Here is a 21,203-nt window from a genome sequence, read left to right on the forward strand (position 1 = left end):
AAGGTTCCATTTATCACTTGGAATATGTATGTGTTCTATTTGATTCGTATTGGGAACTTTTGCTTCATAAGACCTGTTTTCTTGGGCTCAGCAGGCTTTAATATAGTTAGTAAGAATAGTCATGTCTGAATAGTCATGTCCGATTTTATCCCTTTGTTATGTGCATTAATTTACAGTTACTAAGTGTTCTTACTAAATATCTACTTCTCACAGCCTCCAATGTTGTGCTTGATTCATTTGGAGTATTTACTTGCGGGGTCAGTTTCTAAGGTTGTTGTTGGTTTTTTTTTTGGTGCCATCTCTTGCACTACGTTCTGCTTTTAATAGGACATATACAGGACATATTGGTATCAGGACATGAATGTTGACTGTGAAATCTGCTCAATCTGTTTTTAACGTCATGCTCTTGTGGATATTTTTATTGTCTGCAATAAAGAAAATAACACACCAGTTAGCTCAAGGTTGTAATGTTTATTTTCTAAATGTTGTACTACAATGGTGGACCCATTCCCTTTTTTTTTTTCTTTTTTTTTTTTTTTTAACCAGTTCCCCAGCTTTTTATGAAGATGCCCTAATCTTCTTTTGACAGAACGATGATAAAGAGCAGAACGGAAGGAGACTGCTTTAATAGTAGTGCAACCATGACTTTAAAGTTCTTAAATCTTTACCGAAGATCTTCAAAGGCCAGAAGTTCCTTCTTGTGTGTGCTGCCTTTATTAGCCAATAAACCTTGTCGGAAAATTGGTTGTTCCCCTTTCTTTGTTTGTAATAATTTATTAAATAGAGGCAAACGTTGTGCCTTTATGCCCATTTTTTTTTAACAATGTTTTCCTGTAGAAAGAAGAGGACACATTACTAATCATAAAGCATAACATATTGTTAATTTGCATCTAATCTTATCTTTTAGGAAAGTATGCCGCAAACGCCAATATTTCCCAGCATGCTCGGCTCCACCTGTAGTGGGCAGGTGCAGCCAGAAATGGGGGAGCAGTGTGGGGATCCGGTTTATCAAGATGGCAACCTGGTGTCTGGGTCCTTGGAAGCTTTAATAGAACGTCTTGTGCCCACAGTGGATTACTATCCAGATGTAAGTACATTTTTGGATATGTATCGTTTTTGTTTAATGTTCTTTTTCCAAGTCTAAATGCTGAGGCTTAAAGCCAATTTAAAATTAAAACGAGAGCTCCACATTTGTGATAACTGGTTTAAGTCTCTTTATGTTTGTTTTTTGTTTTCTTGTTCAAAGTACTTGTGTGATGTTTTGTATTTTTTAAACAGCCCTAGCCTCCTTTCAATAGTAGTTGCAATTTCTTTTAAAAGCTGAAGAATTCCAGAAGCCTATCATTAAACGGTGACATTCCTCAGTCAGTTAAGACTTTTGCTGGACACACAAATAGCCATATATTCTTGAATGGTAAAGTTCTTCCAGAAACCAATTTTAAAAAATAAGATACCTCGAAGAAACCCGATATGTGTATGGATATTTTCTTTCGGAAGCTGAATTCCGTTTGGATAAAAGTTCCCCAATGTTACTTGAGGTTGTGTCTGAATGTAGTCTTCTGTCTGAATACTGCAGTTACACTTGAATAATAGCCTCCTATTAATTGTATACTTCAGAGTACATTATATCATCTTTCTAGTGGCATAAATGAACAGGAACTAAACTGTATAATTACATTGGATGCTATAATTCCGATCATTCTGACTCTGGCCTAAACTTATTTATTATCATGTCTTGCATTTGAACATTGATCACTGGGAAATATGCTACCCAGGCACAGAAGAATCTATTCATTTAGGAGAGCCTTTCACTTTTAGGAGAGCCTTTTCTTTGTGTAGAGAACCCTGAGGTTATAGTTTTCTATTTCTTAAGGAAACCCACAGTTATTTACTGTCTCTGCTTCTATGAGAAATGCTACTTCACTGAACCCTTTATGTGGTTATGGAGGACAGATGCCACTGTAAGCCACAAAGTGGTAAAATGTAAATAGATAGAGGAAGTGGGAATTTAGAGTTGCTTACATACTAAGAATTCTGTCTCTTGACCCTTAAGGCCCGTCTCCCTAAACAATGGATAGTGCTGACTCTAGTATAGTGATGGCCAAAATGTGACACTTTAGCTGTTAAAACAGGTTTCCATAATCCTCAATCAGCTTAATGGACATGAACATTCCATCTTTTGTGTACATTTCCCACAATGCACTGCTGCTTCAATGGATAGCAGTCAACCCATGTTTTTAGACTTCTCATGACATTAAGCCAGCTGAATGGACATGATTCAATGAATTTTCATGGATGCCATTTTTCATGATGCTCTGACAGCTGCACAGACACGAATCGACTGTTATACATGAACTCCCTTTTCACTGAGATCCGTCAGCTGTATGGATATGAATCTACCAGATTTGAGAACGGTTTCCCCTGGAACATGGAGTGTACGGGTGTTAAAATTCTGATGTTTAGAACTCACTGCTTAGAAGATTTGCAAAGACGGATAGATGTGCTCTATATATTGGGCAAATATTTTTTCAGCTTTGAGGTTCACACATTAAATTTGAGTAGGGCAAAAGCAGGAAACGTTACTACATCAAAACTCCTAGAGTAGATCTGCAAATTTATTTACTCGTCTGAAAAGTATTTTAAACATTGTTTTCTTCTCTTCAGCTGAGTTTGGCAAAATAATCCATTAATCTTTGAAAATAATTATTTATTTAATTAACTGGCCAGCATGAGCTCCATCATAACAGAAATGTGTTAGGTTAAAAGTATGGTTCAAAAAAGGAATGATTTGTCCTGGTAATTACCATAAATAGCAGCCACTGTACAAGTTTAGCCATACTGCCAAATAGCTTCATTCACATTTTTATTAATGGAATTACTAGTTGAGGCTCATGTGAGGGCTACTGTGCAGGCTCTCTCATAGAAACCAACGTCAGTTAGGTTGCTGAATAGCATAGTGCGCACACTCTGCAGAGATTCTTTTGTGTGTGTGTGTGTGTGTGTGTAAATCGTTGCAGCTATGCTGTATAGGATAGTGGCTGACGGTGTGTTGGAGCTCATCGCATTGTAACCAATATTTTAAGTACCTCTTTATTTCAGATAAAACATCCTTAATGTGTCAATACCATAATCTTTTCTAAAGTGCTACCAATGCTTTTGGCATGGCATGGCATGTGTGGCTGTTTAATACAAGCGTGTTGATATTTTGGGAACAAAATGTACTCTCATTCTAAACCCTGTTGTCTCAGAAATTCCCATAGATGTAAAAGGTCAGGGAAACTTTGCTTCAGTTCATGAGTACATTCTTGTACTGCAGTCTACAATATCCATGTTTTTTATCTTTTTATTCTTCCGTCTTTTTTTTTTTTTTTTTTACTTCGCATGTGATTGATTGTGTTGCTTGGAAATCGTTCTAAGAAATTTATGGGGGATCCAACCTTTTTTTTTTTTTTTTTGTTTTGTTTATATACGTTGGCATCCGCTTCAGTGTTGCTGCTAAAGCACCTTTTAATGTTGTTTATTGTCAGCTGTAACTGCAGCAAACAGCAACACAATGCCTTCTCTGCCCCTTTTTATTATTGCCTTGCTAAATCATGTGTTTGTTAGTATTGAGTGACATTAACTGTTTGAATGTGAAACACATCAACACTGCCACTATCTAGCAAGCTAAGAGAGTTCTGAAAACATGTCTTAAATTATGACCATTCTAATGCTCGCTACCACGCAGTGAAGAATTAAAGGGTTAGAGTTTAAGAATGCTCTTGACATCTTTTATACCAATTAATAAAACAATGCTTGAGGATACACCATTTTATTTATCAGGAATACTTTTTAACAATGCACAGTTCAGGGTTGTAGTAAATAGAATGTTGCTCCCACCCACTGTAGTCTATCTTCCACCAAACACTACCATGATTTACGGATGTATTATATATTATTATCATGAGCACCAACTAATTCCTCTGTGCTTCACAATATTATAAAAGGAGGAATTTTAACAATAAACGAGACAATGAATTGAATAAACTGGCAGATGTAGTACCCCTGGATTGACTGAAAAACAACCCACGATCAGTTTGTCAATCCTCTGGTGTGTGAAGGCTTTATATAAGATAACATTTGAGTTCCATGCTTTGATTTATTTATGAAAGGAACCTGGCTGTTAATGTGGGCAGTAGCTAGACAGCCTAATTAATAAAGCAAGTTAGAATTCTCAAAGGTAACTGTTTTCGCTTGGAAACAGAGGTTGGGAGGGCCATACTCGGCAACACTAGTAAGAAAACACATTGTAATCACTTGGGAGTGAGCTGAGCCAGGATATGTAGAGCTGACTGTGGGAAAAAGCATTTTTAAGCAAACAAATGAGAAGCAAACATCAAGCAAAGCAAGGAGCCAAAGAAAATTCAGACAGGAGTGGATACAGACATGCCAACGTTATTGCACACATTTTGGAAAACCGTTCTTCCATGTTAACTTACAGGTGTTATCTTGTATTACAAATGTTAAGGAAATATAAGGCATATTTAGGGCTTTAATTTGGCCAGGGAGGGCATTTCTTTTGGACTGTTTATATTTAAGTGTAGGCTCTAGCAGGTGACCTGTCAGGTCTAAAGGCCTATAAAGCTTGCAGATGCTGGTGCATAACATGGGTTGGAGAAGGGCTGTAGCTAAATTACATTTACTTTTAAGTTACTCGGCTTTTAATGTGTCTCTTGGTGCATTGCATAGTGGGTCTGTCTGCAGATGCAAACAAAATGCTCCCGCACTACACACACAAGGAAAGAATTCGCACTGACAGTCTATAACAGGGATTTCCAAAATGTAGATCCCCAAATGTTTTAAAACTACAGCTTCCACTATGCTTTGTCTTTCTAAAATAATTCCAAAGATATGCAAAGCATCAAGGGAATTGTATTTTTTAGACATCTGGGGATCTACCTTTTTGGCACCCCTGGTCTAGAACTAAGTGTGCTTGGTTGACAGCTGTAGTGGGCTCAGTTTGTAAATTGCTGCCACTATAGTCCACTTGCAAGCAGAGAGAGCTCAAAGTGCTTATGGTGCTTAAGCTAACCCTTTTATACCCAGGATCATTAACTTTAAATAAAATTGAGTTTTCACATTGTATTGTGCCTTTGCTTCAAGCTTTTTGATAAATATTGTTGTACGTGTTTCATATTTCAGTGTGGGAATGTTCAAAACAATAATCAGTAGATGTTTTCACTTGCCTATAATATTGTATCATAGCAATAATACAATAATACAGTACCATAATCATTGGTTTGCTGTTCAAATTTATTGTCCTATTGGTAATTCTGGACTATGCCCTTCTACTGCAGGAATCCACTGAAAAGCTAGTGAATGACAAACTAGTGATTATACAGAATTTCTATAGAGTGTAATTTACAGAAAATATCCCACACTTGTTTATTCTATACAGTTAAGTTTGTAAACACAGTTATGGATTATAAATGAATCGGATAATTATTTCTTTGCGATGCTTCAAGCTGCAAAATGTGTACTGAGCCTGAACATATTTTTGTGCAGTGTTACAAGGTTATAATTATCATTTGTTTAAAAAGCGCCAATTTATTATGCGACCGTGCCAGATTGAAGTCATACTTACAAATCATTGGTAACATTGCTGCTGTAGAAAAATGAAAAGAGAAATTGAGGCCCTGAGACTACACATTTTCCAAAACCGAGTAAGTCAAATGGTTACTTTCGGCATGTCACAGATTTACATTATTGCAAAGTTAAAAAAACAAAACAAAAAGTTTCTTGGGCACTATCCCAAATCCCTATGCACAATTAAATAACTGGAGGTTTTTTTTAGTATCACTCCAATGGCCATTCAAGTGTAAGCTCACCTGCCACAGCAAAGCAAACTAGTAGTAGTGGGAGTTTGAACGCAGGGCTTAATTTTGTATGTTTGCATTTGCTTTTGTTCTACACAGTCTTGTTACAGTTCTACCACCCTCCCCATGTGTTCCCCTTAAAGGACCAGGAACTCGTTTTCCTGGCACTATATAATCCTTACGTCCGCCCACCCTCAGGGCCCCCCTTAATCTTAATCCAGTGCCAGACTCCCTCAACGCTGGTGCCCTCTCCTTCCCCTCTGACGTCCGCTTCCAAGTAGAGCCAGATGCGCATGCAGCCAGAGCCGTGCGCGCGCATTCAAACAGCCAATAGGAAAGCATTACTCAATGCTTTCCAATGGACGTTCTGCGTGCTCAATGCGAAGACAGCCACTAGAGGCTGGATTAACCCTGCAATGTAAACATGGCAGTTTCTCTGAAACTGCTATGTTTACAGCTGCAGGGTTAAAACCTGGGGGACCTGGCACCACTTCATTCAGCTGAAGTGGTCTGGGTGACTATAGTGATCATTTAGGGTTAATAAGTGTGTTGGAGTTTAGAAAAATACCCCTTAGAGTTTGTGCCGCCATAGGCTGTCTGATACCAGCTCGCTGTGCGTGCTGGCATCAGATGCAGGTTTTGCACAGAATTGATATAAACCTGCCCAGGAACTCTTGTTGACCACTTTAGTAATTGAAGTAACCATTTAACTTCAGTTGTACTACACACACAGCTTGGGCTTAGGTTTTTCTTCAAAACACTATAGGGCGAACTAAGCTATATTCAAACTGATTGATTGAATGAAACTATTCTAAAGTCTGATAACACCCATACCACACCTGCTATGTGATGTTTGGAACTGATCCTGGGAGATATACAACATATCCCTGATAACAGAGGTTTTTAGGATAAGAACAGACTCCATAATGAGATTCTCCAGATTAGAGGTCTCTTCGTGGTGATGGAGGACTCAGCAAGCAGACCCTCTATACTGTGTATTAATAAAGAAGTATGATATTAAGTATATTTAATTTTTTTTACCATTATTGTTTTATTCATTATTTATACAATATATTAAAAATCAGGGATGATTTAATTCCTTTCCCTTTTAACGTATCTATAACTTTCAATGTAAATACTTTGAAGCCAGAAGTTTTATTTGTTGGGTCATTCCGGCCTGAAATAAGTCTACTAATACATTTTAATGACTAGTTTCAAATATGGAAGGAATAAATTGTTGACTTTATGTGTTTCCCACAGAGAACCTACATCTTTACTTTTTTGCTGAGCTCCCGCGTCTTCATCCATCCCCATGAAATCCTCGCTAAAGTGGGACATATCTGTATCAAACAGAAGCAGCAGCTCGAAGCAGGAGCAGAGGCTGATAAGGTAAAGGAAGCAGAGATAGAATGGTAATGCTAAGCTTTAGTGGAATCCCATTTTTTATTGTAAAGTTTCATCTCTCCCTGCTCTAATCATCTTATTCTCTCATAGTATTCCTCCTTCTCTCCAAAATCGTAACCCCTATCCCTGTTTGTTTCTCTGATCGGTTCGTTTTTGTGCTTTTTTCATGCATTTTTACTGTGTTCCTTTAGTTTGTATCTTATCATAATCTGCTAGAATGTTGTGATAACAGTGTGGAGTTCACCATAGAAACAATATTTTAAACCATATGCAGGAGGAACTGTTAGGTTGAAGATTGGGGTAATTTTGAATACTGCACAGCAAATGATCTATTACACATATTTACCCATTTCTTTTATTTAGAATTATTTTAGATTCTAGAGCAATGTGTATCACTTTTCAATATGTAACATTCACAGTGAACAATCCGAAGGTCCCTTTTTAACAATTATTAGCTTCTATTCACAGCATGTGGCTTTTATAATGTATCTCACATGACATTATGTGTTTTTCAAATCTATTAGTGAGGCTTAATAAAGCTTCTGTATTTACTACCAAACATAAGCTTTTAGTACAGCTATTGCCACCAATATATGCCACAGAACCCACAGCGAGAAATAGTTAGCTGTTTGTCCAATTCTGCCATGTATTATTTGAGCTTGTGTGCGTGTGTGTAGCTTGTATATATAAATATAAAAGGCAGCACTATGCAGCAGTCTAGCGTGCATTTAGCGGGGCTATGATATACAAAAAGTCTGATCTCCGCTTTTTGAAGTCCGGTATCACACCTAAACATCAGCCCCCTTAATCATACTGTAATGACTTTGGATGTTTGCATGGTGTTCAGTTGTGCTACATCTGTCTACTATCAATGCTCTTCACTATCACAGTGATTTTTGTATTTTATTTATTTTTTACTGCAAGGATAAATGCTTACTGGTAGCGCTTTTCTCCAGATAACACCATAGCCAAGGACCCCAAAATCTTTGCCTAAGTCTCATAAGCCGGCTAGTGCTTGACATTTTATGTTCACAGCGGTCTCTGCATCAACAAACAGCGCACTCCCCTCCCTTTTCAAAAGTGAAGTTCTTCCCTTGGCTCTGTGCCTGGACAGCAAATCACATACAGACACACTTGGCATTCCTCATGTATTTTATGGGACATAAGGGGTGTACAGTCTGTGCAGTGCTAAGTCAGCTGCTGTATACTCCACTGAAAACAGCAAACTCAAAAATGAATCCATTAATTATTTCTGAATTATCTTTTACAAAAGTGTAATAAACATTGTCCCTCTAATGTCAAATAATTTTAAAATTCTCTTTTCACATTACCCTCTTCCTTTGTCATCACTGAGTAGGCAGGCAATTAAAATTAGTATGGAACTTGTGACGATTAGGAAAGTTTCCACCATTTGAAAGAGAAAGTGTCAGTTCCCCCTCATGCGTGATGTGATGTGTAATCTAATGGAGAGTTAAGGGTAAGCCCTTTAGTGACTTCTACTTGTGACGAAGCCTCTCACACAGGCCGATACAGGAAGCAACATACACCTCTTGCGTTGTAATCTACCTACACTTCCTTCGTGGAATAACTGAGTGAAGTGCAGACCAACATTTGCTATCATATGGTTTTTGTCACTTTTTTTTTTCTGTGTGACACATATCCGTAAAGAAACCACAGTTAAATATTAGATGCTGTCACTCTAAAATCACCTTCGAGATTGTAGAAAGCACTGAATGTTTTCTGTTTTACAATGTATTTGCATAACTTGGATCCCCTAGCTTTTTATAAAAAAAATTGGGGTGAATGTGCCCAGCTCAGGGTCATATAGTTATACAAGCAACTCTTCAGGTTGATCACCAAAAAAAGTGAATATCTGCTAAACACACAGATGAACAACAATACCCATCTTACTAACTCATACATAAAATATGTTTATATTTTTGACATCATAAAACAAATGTAGCTACACACTCTCTCTCAAACAGCACTGGAGAGTTACCCGTGGTCCCCAAATGGATGATCTGGCTATGACTGAAATGGTTAACACCCTGTGTTAACATATGTTAAGTCGTTTCTTTTATTAGAATATGAATAATGAGTTGGATTGGGGAACTTCCTTATCTAAAATACCATCATGAATCTGTTTAGCAACCGTTTCACTGAGTGTGTCCTGTAGATATAATGGGAGGGAAGTCCCCTGGATGCAAAGTGAGAAATCGAAAAGTGATGCACAGGCAATAATACACTGATTATCAATTAGACAGTAGAAGCTGCAAACTTGTAGCTCAATAGAATCGCTTCAGATATGACTTAGCCCTAAGATAGTGTTGCCTATGCAGCTATAGCAGTCTCATACTTGCCTTGGAAGAGTTACCCTTAGATTCTTGGATTTTTTTTCCAAGCTGGTCACAATATCCTTTAATAAGGTCCAGTAAAAAAAAAAAAGTCTGATACAGATGGCATTAAAATTGATTCCATATATATATTTTGGGATTAAGATGTTTGGGTTTTTTTTGGTTAGGGAAGTGCCTAATGATGCTTATCTTGGATGTCTGAAAACCGCTTATTACAACATATCTTGCTTAATTTTCCAGGCCAAACTCAAGTATTTTGCTGCAAAAATTATCCAGTTGCTAAGGGAGTGGACGGAAACTTTCCCCTTTGACTTCCAAGATGAAAGGGCCAGAAAAGAGTTGAAGGAGATTGCACAGAGGATTACCCAATGTGATGAGGTGAGAAGAACAGATTTTGCACTAAGTATTATTTTGTACCTTGGGATGTGACTGGTTTATCTCTAAGGATGTGTCCACTCAAAAAATATCACACACCTGCACAAAAAGTGGAAAAGGATCAGATGGATTCTAAAATTTGGCAGGTGTGGTTTGCTTTTTGTGTTGATAAAAAATGGTGACGTTTTATGGGTTTTCGATATGAGCTCTGTATGACTTTTACATTTCTAGTAGTGAAAGGAGTGGTAAAATACTGTCCAAGATAATATAGATAACTTTCCTAACATACTTGAGCATATGATCCTTTCACATACAGATCCTATGGATCCTCCACCATGTGTGCATGCGCAACATGTCTAAACACAAAACCAGGATGTACACCAAACAATGTACTGCCAATATAAATGCAACGTTATTTACAAAGCAATATAACAATACATTAATCTAACATATAAACGGACAAACAAAAAGTGATAAGGCTAGAATTTAACATTAACATTTAAACATACATTATACACATTTACATCAGTAGCCTACCAGAACAGGACAAAAGTCACAAACAAACAACGTTTTGACAAGCCAAGGTGCCTTTCTCTCCTACAACATGGCTACGCAATGCTTCACAGGTCAGCAGAGTTCAATTTGGATCCTGGTTTCTGACTAGTTACTCCTAGTAATTGGGCACAGATAACCAAAATCGCCTATATAAGGTATATTGTGTATCTAAATTGCATGTTTTAAAACTGTATGGTTGTGCAGCTGAACATATTTTGTACATTTGGCATCCCACATCATATATATGTCAGTAAATGTCATAACACACCTGAGTGTAGTTTCCATTACATCATTCAATTAGCAGTAGTATCCAGGCAGTGCAAATATTTGGGGTTACTGTGTTTACAGAAATATGCTGAGTATGTCAGTGGATTTCAGTGGTAATCTGATTTGACTAAAAAACATATTTTTATATTTAACAGTTAATAGTATCTACATCTACTAACAACCATGGATTTATATGTGTAAATACAATCCTCTGACTTGTAGAGAAGAAGGCCGGTATAAAATCGGTCTACCATCTTTTTAATATATCATCACAAATCTCTAAAATTGATGCATTTTTAAGTCTATTTTTTTCTGGGAACTGTGTCCAAGTTCTTTATTGAAGCTGACATTGAAGAGAAGAGGCATTTAATGGGTTAATCAAACCATACACCAGCGTGGCAGTACGACTCCTACAGTATCAATCAGAGAAATTAGAGAACAGTGTAGTTTCTGATGTAAAAAGACAGATAATATCCTGCAATTAGATTGCATTTCAGTTGTCTGACTGTTTTCTTGCTTGCCTACACAAGGCAGACCGTAAGAAAGGAGCTTTTGTAATGTGTTAGGAGAGCTTGATTCACAGAGAAAGAGCTGTCTCTGGACATCATCATTGTGCCATCTGTCCCTGAGACTGAATGAGCCACAGAACATGAAGTACACTCTGCTAATAAACAATGAAATAATTTGTATGCAGCAGCCATGTTGGCTCACTTCACAGAATGATAAGCTTGTTGAGAACTGGATAGAACTAATCAGCACCTTGCTCTAGAAAATCAGACACATGTTGGTAGGATTTATATATTCTATTATCATTATTAGTGATGTCCCGAACTGTTCGCCGGGAACCGTTCGCTGGCGAACATAGCTTGTTTGTGGCGAACATAGCTTGTTTGTGGCGAACGCGGCGGGCGAACATATGCGATGGTTCGGGACATCACTAATCATTATTATTAGTGGTGCATTGATGAATATATAATTATTTAGTGCTGCTTTGTTAACCACGCCGTGCGTTTTGCCTGTGTATCCTGCATTTGAAGGTCTGATTGCCTGATTTGCTAGATATTATAAAACTGCTCTAAAAATTTGTACAAAACATTACTGGAAAAATTATAGCTTTGGTGGTATCAGCAGACATACTGCCTAAGCTATTGCCACATATCTACTTTCCACTTGGATACAAATGTGTCCATAATGTTGTAGGTTATTCTTTTAGTGTTAATGCCCATTGTTCAGCGCTATGGAATTTGCTGGCGCTATATAAATAATATAATAATAATAATAATAATAGTGACAAAAAGATCTGTAATGAGACAAATGAATGAAAGAAGAAAGTATGTGATATATTATTAAAACACATATAATTGAAGTACATGTGTTTGTACATTTTAGACAAGGATGTATATTGTGAAACTATACATTTAAATGCTCAAATAATCGAGTTGAGGACTTTATGATCTATGACCTTTTGCACCATCTTGAATCGGTGGTTTCTTATTGCTTTTTCGAACAGGATAACTACAGTTTATACACGATGTACATTTTTCCATAGTCGTGGTTATTTATTGTGAAATTATGTTTTTTTTTTCCTTTTAAGGAGAATGGTACCATCAAGAAGAGCATTAGTCAGATGACTCAGAATGTGTTGCTCGCCCTATCCACACGTGGTCAGTATCAGGAAATTCGAGAAAAGATTCGTCAGCCTGTGGCCGATAAAGGAACTATCCTGAAAACAAAACCCCAGCCATCCCAGAAGGACATACTAAGTGTGTGTGCAGATCCACTAGTCCTAGCCCAACAGCTCACTTCTATTGAACTGGTGAGAATCTCTAAGTGTCTCTAATGTATGATGCCTTGTTGGGATTGACCCGGTTTCTTCCTATGATGTTACAGTTGTAAGTGATGTGTAAGCATAATACATTGTAAATCGTTGCTCATTTTTTCCTGATAATTGTTGGAGGCAAGTGAAGCTGTGTGATCCTGAAAGCCTTTTCATCAGTATTTGTATAAATGTGATATTGAATGATATGATAACGGAGGTCTTCTTTGCAGGAACGACTAGGAAACATTTATCCTGAAGATCTAATGCAGGTCATTAGTCACATGGACTGCTTGGACAACCACAAGGTAGAAGTTCTTCTAATTACTGTTTGGGAGCGCATTGAAAATACATTAACAGTTTCTAAAGTAATAAAGTAATGTAATAAATTTAGAGAAACATCTAGGCATTGCCTGTCATTTCATGTTACCCATTAATTGCTTGTTTTTCCATAATTATCAAGATTACATTGTACTCCATTTCCAAACGTTGTTACATAGCATAACATTTCTTCATTAACAAATGCTTGTAGTTTCTTGCAATGAATCCATGTGGAATGCTAACACCTTACACAGACTAATTCAGAACATTCTTTCTCTTTTCTCCAATAGTGCCGTAGTGATGTCACCAAGACCTATAACCTAGAAGCGTATGACAACTGGTTTAACTGCCTCAGTATGCTGGTGGCTACAGAGATCTGCAGGGTAAGATCTTTATGCAGAACACAAGAGTATAATTATCTTTTTTTGGCCTTATTAAACTAACATTTTGGCACCTGTAATGACTGGTTTTGAAGTGACACCATTGACTTCTACTATGAAAGAGAAACTACTGGAAAAATCTATCCGTGCTAAAAAAACAAAACCCTAAAGATATCTGTAGTAAATGCTTTGATCCCATTGTACAGCGCTACGGAATCTGATGGTGCTATATAAATAATAAAATAATAATTAAAAAGCAAGTATCATAATCAGATATAATGGCATTCTAAGAGTCAGTTTAAGTATTGTCATGGAACAAAACGCCTTTTTTCGTGATTGAAGATCTCTGCTACCAGATTTAAGGGACTCTGTCACTTTTCAGAAGATTTGTTTGAAATTCCAATGCAATTAAAAGATGTTTACAAGACAAAGCAGGGAATACATTGTCTCATGTAATATCCAATCTTTGGCAAAAGCCAGAAAAGGAACCAAAAGCTGGTGGGAACAGACATGCTCTCACGCGATGCGCAGTTAATTCCTTATTGCATATGTGTGAGATTATTACATAGTTACATAGCTGAAAAGAGACTTGCGTCCACCAAGGTCAGCCGCCCTCACATTTGTTTTTTGCTGTTGATTCAAAAGAAGGCAAAAAAAAAAAACGTTTGAAGCACTTCCAATTTTTCAAGAGACTAGGGGGAAATTCCTTCTTGACCCCAGAATGGCAGTCAGATTAATCCTTGGATCAAGCAGCTATTACTGTACATTGAAAAATTATATCCTTGAATATTCTTTTTTTGCAAGTATGCATCTACTTGCTGTTTGAACATCTGTATGCACTCTGATAAAACCACTTCTTCAGGCAGAGAATTCCACATTCTTATTGTTCTTACAGTAAAAAAACTTTCCTTTGCCTTAGACAAAATCTTCTTTCTTCCAGTCTAAACGCATTACCTCGTGTTCTATGTAAAGTCCGGTGTGTGAATAGATTTCCACACAATGGTTTGCATTGGCCCCGAATATATTTGTATAATGTTATCATATCCCCTCTAAGACAACGTTTTTGTAAACTAAAGATGTTTTAAATTTGGTAATTTGCGTATTGTTGCATAGTTTGTCTATAACAATTCCCATTACCTATGGAAGATATTGATAGATCCTCCATAGACTCACTTTGTACTCCTGTGCAAAAAATGCAGAGACCCCACAAATAACAACCACTTAAAGTCTGTTAAATGTAACTTCATTCTATTGCTAGAGAGCAGAGCAACATAAAAATTGTACTGACACTCAAATGTTGAAACATTTAATGGTTTAAAGCCTTACAACTGTAACATGCACTGAGCATCATTTTTTTTTTCTCTCTCTCTCTCCAAATGGACATTCTTAGAAAATGCCCTAGTGACTGATCTAGTACACATCATAACTGGTAACCTACATGTTCTTTAGGAGAGAGCTTGTGCCTTGGAACATAAGCCCACAGCTCTTATACATAGAATGGCTGCAGAATTTGGCAGTGTTTGTGGCAGACTAGTGTTGAATACGGTTTCCTTTTAACAGGCAATTCAGTTTGCACAGCATGCATGTTGCTTAATATGAGGAAATGTAAATACATAATGCGTGAACTTTCTTAGAAAAAGCATTCTATTTCTCAGGAGGTGTGATCTCAAATTGCATGACTATAAATGAAGATATATGTACAATAGAATCTTTACCCTTGTGTTTTAAAACTGGATAATAACACATACTATGCCAATACTTAGAAATCAGAAGAATGTGAATGTGGGTATTACTGCCACCAATCGTTATGTGCGGAGATATTGGAATCTGTATTGGATAGAGCCTAAGACATTGTTACACTGTTGGCATAAATTCCAAGTATGCGTTTCCAAAGGTCAAATTCCGCCTGAGCTTCTCCGACTTTAAGGATTTGGAGATTGGGTTTATTCATAGGACATCATTATGCTCCATGCATATGTGGGTACAGGGGACACTTGGAGTGAGATATTGGAATGTCTTTTAAAGCATTTGTAACCCACCAGCAAGATAAAGTTTATTATCCAACTTGTTTCTGTTCCTGAAAGTACCCTATGTACTATGTGAAGCAGATTGTCAGCCAATTGACATATTGTTTGTGTATTTTATAACGCCCATCTTGTATCTTTCCTGACAGGTGGTGAAAAAAAAACAGAGGACCAGAGTGATGGAATTCTTCATTGATGTGGCTAGAGAATGCTTCAACATTGGCAATTTCAACTCCATGATGGCCATCATATGTAAGCAAACATATTTTATGATATGATATTACAAACAGCCAACTTTACATTTTAAGAGCAATAAACTGATCCAAAGAAGTAGCTAGAGAAGCATGTTGTTGTAGTAGACTTATTACACTCTGCACCCGGAGCATATATTTCATATCTGAGATTTGAGGAGAGCATGCAATTGTGGACATCCTGAAATGGCTGGGAAGAGAACTGGGATCGTTCCTTGTTTTGTTCAATATTTAGACATTTCTATTATTCTCCTGCAGCTATTTCAACAGCTATTATTCTACAGACATGTTACACTACTGCTCTAATAATTATCAAACCAAACATTGTACCATAAATCAAATGTATAAACTTGCTCAAGCTCATAGAACCCCTCCAGATCCCTTCCATTGTAAGCAACAGAGTGTGGAATAAGGAGCCACTGATTTTAAAATGCAGTAATGAATGTTCACACTTCAACCAGTTAACCATTAGTTTCAATTCTTAACTCTCTGGTAAAGCTTGTGAATTCTTACTTTACTCACAAACATCCAGTATTTGCTACATAAGAAGGTTATTGTTCTAAAGCCCTTATTGTCAATTCCCTTAGTTCCAAAGCAAATTAGGGAGTCCCAAGTTATTTGGCTGGTCATTCCGAACTACGATTTCATAATGCAGACTTTGTTTGTTATTGAGTTACATTTTACACTGGCATTTATATTGCCATTCTTAAATTTATTTATTTTTCTTGATTATTTCCTCTGGGTTTTATTCCCCTCTATCACCTGTTATTTTTTTTTTTTTATGTTTTCTTTTCTATTCATACGTCTTCCTCTCCCATCTATTATTTCACGCTAACAAAAACCTAGGATCCTTTTTTCTGTTTTTGTATTCTTCATATTTCACTAAATACACAAAGCCTTGTGCTTTTACGCAATGATTGATTTTGCTTATTGCACAGTACGTTCCTTTCGTGTGCAAAATACACCTGTAGAATGTGCTGACTAACGTTGTTTAGTGTTGGGTGACGTCTGTTCCGTAGTACACAATATACTACCTGAAAACTATTTACATAAGGTTGTACATACATAGGAGGATTTTTTTTTTCTTTTCTTTCAAGTGGCAATAGCCACATCATCTAAACGCATACAATCTTTATAACGAAAATGTAACATTTATTTAAATCGGCGTACCTGTAGAGACAAGATACGGCCATACAATCTTTATAACGAAAATGTAACATTTATTTAAATCGGCGTACCTGTAGAGACAAGATACAGCCATACAATCTTTATAACGAAAATGTAATATTTATTTAATCGGCGTACCTGTAGAGACAAGATACGGCCATACAATATTTATAACGAAAATTTAACATTTATTTAAATCGGCGTACCTGTAGAGACAAGATACGGCCATACAATCTTTATAACGAAAATTTAACATTTATTTAAATCGGCGTACCTGTAGAGACAAGATACGGCCATACAATCTTTATAACGAAAATGTAACATTTATTTAAATCGGCGTACCTGTAGAGACAAGATACGGCCATACAATCTTTATAACGAAAATGTAACATTTATTTAAATCGGCGTACCTGTAGAGACAAGATACGGCCATACAATCTTTATAACGAAAATGTAACATTTATTTAAATCGGCGTACCTGTAGAGACAAGATACAGCCATACAATCTTTATAACGAAAATGTAATATTTATTTAATCGGCGTACCTGTAGAGACAAGATACGGCCATACAATATTTATAACGAAAATTTAACATTTATTTAAATCGGCGTACCTGTAGAGACAAGATACGGCCATACAATCTTTATAACGAAAATTTAACATTTATTTAAATCGGCGTACCTGTAGAGACAAGATACGGCCATACAATCTTTATAACGAAAATGTAACATTTATTTAAATCGGCGTACCTGTAGAGACAAGATACGGCCATACAATCTTTATAACGAAAATGTAACATTTATTTAAATCGGCGTACCTGTAGAGACAAGATACGGCCATACAATCTTTATAACGAAAATGTAACATTTATTTAAATCGGCGTACCTGTAGAGACAAGATACGGCCATACAATCTTTATAACGAAAATGTAACATTTATTTAAATCGGCGTACCTGTAGAGACAAGATACGGCCATACAATATTTATAAAGCAGTTGGTCTCCTCACCTGTAGAGAATATAATAAAACATTTACGAGAAATACCTTGGGATAGAAGCTAGGTGCGGTAGGATACCAAATTGCCTTTTAATGGATCTTTTGCACCAGTTATAAAAAGGAATGGCTTATTACATTTTTCTTGCAAGAAATGCTTTAAAAATTATTATTTTATTTTTTATTCATGTAATTTATTTTTTAAATTTTTTTTAAAGCTGGGATGAACCTCAGTCCTGTCGCTAGGCTAAAGAAAACATGGTCCAAAGTAAAAACAGCCAAGTTTGATGTTTTGGAGGTAAGGTTAGCATCAAAACAGCCATTGTTTTTTTTTTCTGTTTTGTTTTTGTTTTGTTTATTTGAGATATGATTATGAACATATAAACACCATCCGGCAGAAACCAAAATAGCAACTTTGTTACTGTACACATAATTGTAGCTATGTGGCCGTGTTTGTATGAAAGTGTAACAAGCGCTCTGATAAGCAGATATATTTGTGTTTTTTGTGTGTTTTTTTTTCTCATTTCCTTGAATGTTTCCTGAAATGTTATGTTTTCAAATCTAAGAGAATTTATACTGCATGCAGAATTCAGAATGATCCATTACAAAATCTAAAGGAACATCTATCCCACTATATATAATAGGATATCAAATCAGTGACCAACCTTTATCCTCGAGTTCATAACTGGCATTGTATACACTTGCATTATGTCAAGTCTAGCCATGTTAATAGTGGATCCTTATGACCTTGTCACTTCTCATTATGGTACTTGTTAAGAGAATGTGACCCTACTCTAAGAGAGACCACAGCTGTAATCATGTTTCCTGGTGTAAATTGAGCCAAGCAATAGCCCCATCTAGTGTCTAAAAATATGATTACATTTTAATATTGGATTGTTTTTCTTCATGTAAAACATGATGCTGTTGACACAATACTCATAAAATGTATTTGCTGGAGACATTAAAATGCTTGTTGAGATGTAAAGGTTTATCATCTAATGTCTGACTGTGTGTATGAGTGATGAAATGTAAAACAGTTTCAGTTTATGTTTTAAGAATAAAGATATGATTTAGTATTGTGGGGACAGTGATACTGATGGCTGCTTAACTGGCGATTGTATTTTATAGCATCACATGGACCCATCAAGCAACTTCTGTAATTATCGTACAGCTCTGCAGGGGGCAACACAGAGATCCCAAAGTGCCAATAGCAGTCGCGAGAAAATAGTCATTCCTGTTTTCAACATATTTATCAAAGATATTTTCTTCTTGCACAAGATCCACTCAAACTGTTTACCTAATGGACACATCAACTTCAAGGTAACTATGGCTTTACATTTTTTGCATTGGGAAAAAAGTCATGGTTGTAACCTTTTGAAGCCTAGCTAATAGAGATTATATGGGCATTTTGTAAGTCAGCTTTTTTGAAATCCCAAGCATCATGTTTTGCTAATGTTTGGTTTTACCTGGCAATTCAGATGTCATTCTGAAGGGAAATTTTAATTTCCTTAAGTCTTACCGGATAGATCTAGGCAACATGCATTGTGTTCCTTAGAAAATCCTGGACTTACAGCATCTCACATGGAAGTCATTGTAGATTGTCACATGAGCTTACATGTGATTGCCTACATCCTGAACCACTGTCAAAAGTTTAAATGGATAGGGTGGTTTGGTACTCAGGATAGTGACTGGTCCCGTATTCCCAGTACCCTAGTATAAGTACGCTGAAAGAGGGATCTGTGGTCCCCCACAATATATTTGTGTAGGCGCATTCTGGGTAGACACATGCAAATTAGCTCAACAAAGATCCACATTTTTGCCTCATAGTTCTACTTTATACATGTTTTTTTTTTCCCACCACAACTCTGTTGGTATGTACTTTACAAGTAATGCTAAGCATCTATAGCAAGCCATTAACCAACCTCATGCTGATGAGTTGCATTAACAACGAAACAGCTGTCCATGAGTGGTTCACTAGCTTTGCTTCTCTTCCTGAGTTGTGTTTCAAAGCTGTTGTATACAGCAGACACATACTCCAAGGAATCCATGTATGAAGTGGAATTAGGAGGCAAAAATTTGGTTCTTTGTTGAGCTTATTTGCATACGCCTACCCAGAATCCCTTGCAGTAGTGAGAGCACTGTTAAAGGGAGATTTCTGTGGGAAAAGAAAGTCTTGTGGCTTGACTGGTGTGAATTGCCGTATACAATGATATATATTTTTATTGGACTAACAATATTTCAAAGACAAGCTTTCGAGAGTTCCCTTTCTTCCTCAGGTCTGAAGCAATACTGATCAGTCTGAAAGAGTTTAACACTTAAAACAACTGATGTTAGAGAAGGGAAGGCGGTGAGTGGGGTGTCATAAATAGCAGAAGATGTGCCTGAAAGTGCACATATTCTGCTATTTATGATACCCCACTCAAAACAATTGATGTTAGAGAAGGGGAGGGAGGGGGTGTGTGGGGTGTCATAAATACAGAAGATGTGTATTTCAGGCACATCTTCTGCTATTTATGACACCCCACTCACCGCCCCCCCACCCCCTTCCCTTCTCTAACATCAGTTGTTTTAAGTTGTTTTAAGTGTTAAACTCTTTCGGATTGATCAGTGTTGCTTCAGACCTGAGGAAGAGAGGAAACTCTCAAAAGCTTGTCTTTGAAATATCATGTTAGTCCAATAAAAAAAGGTATCATTGCATGCTGGAATACTTTGGGATTTTGGCAGTATATAAAATAAAATGTTCCCTTTTTACACTCTACTGCCATCTAGTGGTTATTATTTTAAGTATTACTGCTCTATATCCAATATATAACTGCAATTACTTGGACCTGTGTTTGAGATACCGGGTAATGGGGCAGGGCCTATTGTAATGTTGGTACCAATTGTCAGGCACTTACACTGTTTGTTTGTTGATGTTCATTATGCATGACTAAGTGTGTGGTGTGTTCTGAATGAACAAATAAACTTGACTACATAGCACCTACACTGTAAACCTACACTGTAAATCCCATGGATTATATATTGATTCCACTGTCACAAGACTGCCAGTGTAAGGAAGGGTGAATCTGCATAGACGCATACACAGCTTTTACACTACTCAAAGCTACATTGTGATTATTTTCAGGCAGCAGATACAAAATATAAGTCTTTTTAATTATAATACATACATTTAGATGGATGAAGAGCTTGAGTCTGACTAATTTCACAAATGTTTTTCTTTGTTTCTTGCATGCAATTTTTCTTAATACAATGATTTACTACGGTAATCATGTACTCTTCACCCCCCACCCCCACCAAAAAAATAAATAAAAAAATAGGGATTCTCCATACATGATAACCACTACACCTTATTAGTGGAATTATTCTGTAAGAACAGTCTTGCCCAACTGTTTTCAAGCTGGTCCCAAGCAACCAAAGACGGTCTCCTGTCCTTCTAACTCCT

General features: G+C 36.7%; 1 protein-coding gene across 3 annotated transcripts in view; it reads left to right on the forward strand.

Annotated features, from left to right (window-relative positions):
- Positions 1 to 21,203, forward strand: part of RASGEF1A (RasGEF domain family member 1A) — a 385,023-nt gene that overhangs the window by 360,872 nt on the left and 2,948 nt on the right. For all 3 annotated transcript variants that reach the window (XM_063434053.1, XM_063434054.1, XM_063434052.1), the window contains 9 exons: positions 908 to 1,087; positions 7,116 to 7,244; positions 9,854 to 9,991; positions 12,405 to 12,626; positions 12,860 to 12,934; positions 13,238 to 13,330; positions 15,501 to 15,603; positions 17,980 to 18,059; positions 18,890 to 19,081. In XM_063434053.1, coding sequence (XP_063290123.1) covers positions 914 to 1,087; positions 7,116 to 7,244; positions 9,854 to 9,991; positions 12,405 to 12,626; positions 12,860 to 12,934; positions 13,238 to 13,330; positions 15,501 to 15,603; positions 17,980 to 18,059; positions 18,890 to 19,081 — 1,206 coding nt within the window. In that variant the 5' untranslated portion in view covers positions 908 to 913. The remainder of the gene's footprint in view (positions 1 to 907; positions 1,088 to 7,115; positions 7,245 to 9,853; positions 9,992 to 12,404; positions 12,627 to 12,859; positions 12,935 to 13,237; positions 13,331 to 15,500; positions 15,604 to 17,979; positions 18,060 to 18,889; positions 19,082 to 21,203) is intronic.

The sequence above is a fragment of the Pelobates fuscus genome, chromosome 10, assembly GCF_036172605.1.
Source record: "Pelobates fuscus isolate aPelFus1 chromosome 10, aPelFus1.pri, whole genome shotgun sequence".
Classification (NCBI taxonomy): domain Eukaryota; kingdom Metazoa; phylum Chordata; class Amphibia; order Anura; family Pelobatidae; genus Pelobates; species Pelobates fuscus.